Raw genomic sequence first — 6849 nt, 5'->3', positions numbered from 1 at the left:
TTTTTTTTTTTTTTTTTTTTTTTGTCTCTTTCTGTTCTGGAATTCCATTCAAATGTAAGTTATTTCTCTTGATGGTATTTATAAATCTTAGAATTGTTTTCTATTTTTGTTCTTTTTTTCTGATTATTCCTCTAACATAATATTGGGAGATTTGTCTTCAGTTTCGCTAATTCTGTCTTCCATTGATTCACTTTTACTTTTTTGTCCTTTCAATGTGTTATCTGTTTATGAAATATTAGTATTATCCTGGATTTCTATTTGCTATTTTTGTATGTTTTCTAATTTTTCATTTATTTTATCAGTTTATTCTATTGTTTTCCTGAATTCTTCCAGAGTTTTATCTGTGTTTTTATGTTTATGTCAGTTTTTCCTTGATCTCTCTCTCAGTCCATTGAAGGTACCTAACTGTAGTTTTTTTGAATTCCTTGTCAGGTAGTGCCAATATCATTTCTTCCTCAGGTAGGTTTTCTGGCTCTGTATTTTCATCCCTTGTTTGTATTTATTTATCTTGCTTCTGTATCTGAACTGGGATTGTCTATTGGCTCCAAGACATTTTGATATTGTTGTATTTGTATTTAATTGGTGATTGTATGTTGGTGTGTTTTGCCCAAGTTTCTTTTTTGCATTATTTTGTTTTGATATATCTGAGCAAGTTTGTGTGCTACTCTGTTTTCTAGTTTGGCAGCACTTAAATATTCCCCATCTGTTTCCTGATGGGTGTGAAAGAGGATGAAATGTGTGCTAAATTCTCTTTTCTCTGTTCATGTAGAGCTGTTGAGGGAGTTTGGGCTAGTGGTGGTCTCTATCTATCATTGATCAGATAGTGAAGAAATAGATGGTGGCCTCGTGCAGTGGGTGGGGCTACAGGAGGTATGGATGTTGTTGGGTCATTTGGGCACAGTTGCTGACATCCACCAGATGGGAAAAAACAGACAAACAAGCAAACAAACAAACAAAAAATATAAAAGAACAAAAAATACAAACAAAAAGGAAAATTTACAACAAATGATACACAACAAAAAAGAAAATAATAACTAAAAGAAAAGAAATAAAAGACTAAAAACAAGAGGAAAAATAAACAACAGTAACCACAAAAAGAGAAAAGATAAATGAGAAGGAAACAAGGAAAGGACAAAGAAAAAACAAAACCTAGTAGAGGGGAGAAAAAAGAGCAAAGGAAAGAATAGTAAAGAAAAATGCAAGACAGAAACCAAGGGATGGGAAAAACAAAAAGAGAAAGGGAGGAAAAGAACAAAAAGAAAAAAGTCAATGAGAAGGAAAATATAGCAAAACTATGGAAGGGATAAGAAAATAATGAATGGACAAAGAAAAAGGAGAAAATTGGGGGGGTGTGCACACAGCACCTGAGTGGTGTTCCTGCTGGCTGAGCAAGCAGCAGAGACAGGGCACCTGGTTCTGGAAGGAGTTTCTGCCAGCCTGAAGACAGCTTGGGGCAGGGTGACTGATCCCAGAAAGGGTTCCTGCTGGCAGGGCACCTGGACATGGAAGGATTTCCTGCCGCCCCAAAAGACAAATGGGAGCAGAGCACTTGGTCCCAGAACTACTTCCTGCCTGCCCAGAAGGCAGCTGGCAATACCACACCTGGTCCAGGATGGAATTTCTGCTGGTCCAAAAGGCAGGTGGGAGTAGGGCATAGCTTCACCTCTGGTCACACAGAGTGTGGGGAATATGGAAAATATTGCACCTTTCTGGTTGCCAGCTACTGGTGTGGGTTCCTGTACAGTCCACAGCAAGTAGAGCTGATTATCAGGTTGTTTCCCCAATCGGAACATTACTTGCAAAAATACAAAATGGCCAGGATGTCAGGCAGTTTATAGTTATGTTTGTCTCCTTGTTCATTGTTTTCTTTCAGTTTCTTCTTTTAGTTTGTATTTGATCCACTTCTTTATTCTTTCCTTCAAAAATCAGGGACCCAGGATTATCATCTGTAGCTGTTTCACTTGGTTTCTCATTTCTTTGTTGTAAAGGGTCTGTGCGGCTTGTCTACCTATTCTTCCATCTTGCTGGAAGTCCTCATGAAAGAATTGTGTTAAAGATGGTGGGAGAGCCGAGTATAATTTTTGGCAGAGAAAAGGAAGTCAACCAATGGAAGGGGTTAATGGATCGTGGGAAAAATGGGATAATTGATGAAAAAGGTTCTGGAAAAAGTTGGGTAGAAATAGGATCTGATTAGGCCCAGATAGGTGGAGAGCCTCGTTAGCCTGGATAGAGAGGAAGGATTTCTGACTCTTTAATACTGAAGGGATAAACAAATGTAGATATTGGGGGAGGGGGATGCAGAGGCAAGCGAGGAAAAACACAGCATTTCTTCAAAAAGATTGGATACACATTTTCTTCTGAGAGCCAGGGTAGAGTCGTGGAGCAGGGGCTCTCAGAGAGCCATGAAGGTTTGGAATTATCTCAGAAGGGAGTAAGAGAGGGAGTGACCAAAATAAGTACCAGGAGATATAAGAATATCTGAGTATTTCACCAAATGCTGCCTGTCACAGATGGAACCAGAGCAACATCAGATTGCATCATGCAGGAGGCCAGGTCTGGTCAGAAGGTCAGTGGGCATTTTCCACAGTGGCACAGGAGGAGGACTGTTTGTACCACCCTGGGCAGTTAAAGTCTACCTAAGATGCCTTTTTCTTCTAGTTCATTCAGTTCTTTCCAAGTCCCAGACCTGGCATTAATCTGATTACTCAAGCTACTAAAATGGGAGTAATAGAATACCTGACACACATTAAGCCTTTACATGTATTAGGATTCCCTGGGTGGTGCAAAAAGTTCTTGACTGCTAACTGAAAGGTTGGCAGTTCAAGTTCACCCAGAGTCACCTTGGAAGAGAGAACTTGTGATTCACTTGTAAAAAAAAAAAATCAGTCATTGAAAACTCAATGGAGCGTAGTTCTAATCTGACATAGTTGCAGTTACAGTGATTCAGAATCCATTCTACAGTAACTGGTTAATGGTTACATATCAGCTCATTTAGTCTTCACAACATGTTTATGGGGTTACTATGAATCCCACAGTTTACAGATGACCAAACTGAGCCATATCTAGGTCTTGCCCAAGATCACGTAATTTATGGAGCTGAGATTGAAACCCAAGAAGTCTGCCTCTAGAGCCTTTGCTTTTAACTGCTACATGGCACTGCCTCAAAAGGCCATGAAATGTTAGCACTGGAAGGGAATTTAGTGACCTTTTTTAATGAAATCTCCCTTATTTTCCCAATGAAATACCTAGATATGCCAAAATCACAAAAGGATTATGAGAGAGCCAGAGCAAGAAGCCCAGCTTCTGGGAAGCTGTCAGTTCTCAAGCAAGTGTTTTTTCTGACCTACTCCCCACAAATACACCCCCTGGCTCTAAACAAGAATTTGATCTGAAGTGGGTCTCCTGGAGCTGGGCTTTACCTGCTCCAAACTCCATAGTTACCACTGGGAAAAGCTATCTGTCCCTCTGGCATGGGAGGTTGTCTAGGATAGCAAAACAATTCAGGATGGAACTTCTGGTCCTCAGAAACTGCTACTCGGTCTTGTTTTCAATAACTTTCATTAAGTCATATTGACAGAACACTTTCATGAGATAGAACAGTCCTCCTTCCTCAATTTTCCAAATAGATTAACAACATAAATTTCTATTTTCTTCCTGAGAACTGAACACAACTCTCTACCCCCACACCCCCACACACACCCCAAATAGTGGTTCTAGAGCATCTTGGCATTTGGTTGGCTTCTCCTGCCCTATTTAAAATAGGCCTCACTATGACTATTATATCCATAGATTATAATGTAAAAAGTAACTGAATAGGGTGTGGCTCAGAATAATTTTAATTTTCAGCTGGCTCTGGAGTGTGGAAGGATTATAAACTTGCCTTCAAATACTTTTACTTGGCATCTCAGAGTGGGCAACCCCTTGCCATTTATTATCTGGCCAAGATGTACGCAACAGGAAAAGGAGTATTAAAATCCTGCAGAACTGCTGTGGAGGTAAGTAACAGGCTGTTTTAAAGTACTTTTCATTTATCACACAGAGGATGTAATAATATCCTTAACTTATTGGTGCCTTTGATTTTATAAATATTACCTCTTTTCCTCCAGTTGACAAATGTGAACAATGACATTTGCCAGAGAGGAAAAGCAGTGATGTAAGAGGATTGAGGAACGGAGGAAAAGAAATGACCCCTCCTCTCTTGCATTTGGCCTTTCATCAAGTTCAGAGCTTGCCTCAATATTCTGTTAAGGAGCTCTGTTTCAGCCTTCCATCAAATCACTAGGGTAATTTGGCACTCCTGGTGGAGTTGGAAGTTGCTGCTTGGGAAATGAAAGGCTTGATTTAGCCTAGAAATGTATCCACTTCTGCCCAGAAAGCAAGCTTCTTATGTTTTTGATGATTTGGAAGAAAACTGAGAAAGTAGATTCTTTTATCCTGAGCCAGTGATGTGCTTTTCCATAGATGTACTTTTAGGACCTTAATGTGTCTTTCATTGATTAATTAAACACGCTGCACCAATAGAAATACCTCCACGTTGCAACCTGGCCCCTCTGAAACTCATTTCAAAAGCTGCCAGCTAATAATCTATCTTTAGATTTGCTTCTTTGCCAACTTCCTAATGAATTATGTATGGTTAACCTCTTTTGGTTACATAAGGGCTATTTAGCTCAGTTGTCCCCACAGAGCTCTGGACACCTCTCTGGCAGTTATGTCATTTGCACCCTCAGGCGCTGTCTTCTCTTCTTCATTCTCTCCTCTCCACATCAGCTGTGCCCTTAATAACTTGCCTGCACAGAGCCACAGGGCACAGAAAGGCCCTTTGTTTTAAATAGAAGACAATATATTCTTGTCCTGCCAAACAGTCTCCAAGTCAGGAAAGTTTATTACACAATTTTAAAATAAACCTGAGGAAGTTGCAGCTCAAGACAAAAAAATATACACTTGTATTCTTTGTTCTTATGAAAGGTATTAACTCTCCATCCTAAATAATCTGCATAAGCCATGTTTTAGACCTGAAATCCTTGCCTGACCAGCCAGGAGGAGCTGAAGACCAATTTCATTTATCATTTGCCTGGAATGAAGTATATTATCTAACTATTCTGCTTTATTTCTCTTCTCACATTCAGCTTTATAAAGGTGTCTGTGAACTAGGCCACTGGGCTGAGAAGTTCCTGACAGCATACTTTGCCTATAAGGATGGTGATATAGATGCTTCTCTTGTTCAGTATGCACTACTTGCAGAAATGGGGTATGAAGTAGCTCAAAGCAATTCAGCATTCATTTTGGAATCTAGTAAGATAAGTTAAAATTCTCTGCAATTCCCCAATCATGCATATGCATACAGATTTTACTACAGGAGAATTTTAAGCCTTACTAATGGAATGGTTCCTTTTTTTTTTTTTCAGAAAAAGCTAAAATTCTTGATAAAGAGAAGATGTATCCAATGGCACTTCTTCTATGGAATCGAGCTGCCATTCAAGGTACAGAACATAGATAAAAATAAGTGCTCACCTAGTTCCTCTCCACTATTCTTCAGATTGGCTTTGGCTGCACTCTAGAGCACATATGCAGAAAGGGGCAGAATAATGAACTAGAGGCATTTCAAGTTTGTCTCATGGTCAGTGTTGGGTTAGCCTAGAGGTTGTGTCTAGTAAATTATTTTCATTATTCAGAATGCCTCTGATTTAGCAAACCATAGGAACCTTTCTGTGGCTCTATTCTCCATGACACCAGAATAGTTGTTTAAAACATGACAAATATATTCATGCAACCAGTTTTCTTGGTCTAGCTTCCGGCACTCATTTGCTGAGTTCTTTACTGAACTAATAAAAGATGTGACCTATGTCTCAGTGAATTTATATGCAAAGTTACTTATGCATCTAAAACTCACTTAGTTTTTTTTTTTTTAATATCACATTGATGATTACCACAAATTTCATATGTTTACTATAACCATTAATAATTATTGACAATATCCTCTCCCCTTTCCTGGAGTCCCCATGTCCCACTTACTGGAATCCCATGTGGTAAGGAATATAAGATGACATTGGTGGGAAAAGTATTGGTAGGTGGCATTTGCATCACCCTGCTTCTTCCCATTCTTTTCCTAAAATTGTATTATTAAAAGCTAGAGATACAGCAAAACTGTCACTGTTGACATTTGGATCAGTGAGGAACTCTTTTGCAGTAAGAGAGTAATTTTACTTCCAATTAGGTCTCTTAAAATCATCTCATGCTAAGGTTAAATCATTCCTTTTCACAGGAAGTGAATAAGATAAAAAAAATTATTCTCTCTGACTCTCATTTAAGGCAGAGGAAAAGAATTATACTGGAGCTTTCTCAGATTCACCTCAGCTGGTAATGCAGCAGTAAGTCATCAATGGGATTTTTGAGAGAAATTCTTCCAAAAAAAGAAAAGTCTGTGTTTTCCAAAATGCAATAAAGACCTTGCTTGAACTGGGAAAATAACACAACCAATCTCCCAGTCATGAAAGATCAGCTCAGTTGCAAAAATACAGGTTTACTCCAAATACAAAAATTGTGTGGAAATTGCACCAAGGAACAGAGACATTGAAGACGAGGTGATGTTAATATTAAACAGGATTCCCCAACATGAAGTCAGGTCACTAAAAATAGTTGTGTGCCCCAAGGGAGGTCAGGCATGAATGTCAGTGGAGATATGGCTGCTAGTGGCTCACTTGGGGTTGTTGTTATTGTTGTTATGTGCCATCAAGTCAGACCCGACTCACAGTGCCCCCTCCTTGGGTTTCCGAGGCAGTATCACTACAGAAGTAGATTGCCCCATCTTCCTTCCGAGGAGTGGCTGGTGGGTTTGAACTGCCAGCCTTC

At 39.3% G+C, this 6849-nt stretch overlaps 1 protein-coding gene across 1 annotated transcript in view; it reads left to right on the top strand.

The window, feature by feature from the left end:
• Positions 1 to 6849, top strand: part of SEL1L2 (SEL1L2 adaptor subunit of ERAD E3 ligase) — a 186409-nt gene that overhangs the window by 148318 nt on the left and 31242 nt on the right. The window contains exons 13-15 of the mRNA XM_042781728.1: positions 3847 to 3995; positions 5127 to 5292; positions 5406 to 5480. Coding sequence (XP_042637662.1) covers positions 3847 to 3995; positions 5127 to 5292; positions 5406 to 5480 — 390 coding nt within the window. The remainder of the gene's footprint in view (positions 1 to 3846; positions 3996 to 5126; positions 5293 to 5405; positions 5481 to 6849) is intronic.

Source organism: Orycteropus afer, unplaced genomic scaffold, assembly GCF_000298275.1.
Source record: "Orycteropus afer afer isolate SDZICR_OR568_19922 unplaced genomic scaffold, OryAfe1.0 scaffold00158, whole genome shotgun sequence".
Taxonomy (NCBI): Eukaryota; Metazoa; Chordata; class Mammalia; order Tubulidentata; family Orycteropodidae; genus Orycteropus; species Orycteropus afer.
This window is presented reverse-complemented; position numbering and strand designations above follow the sequence as displayed.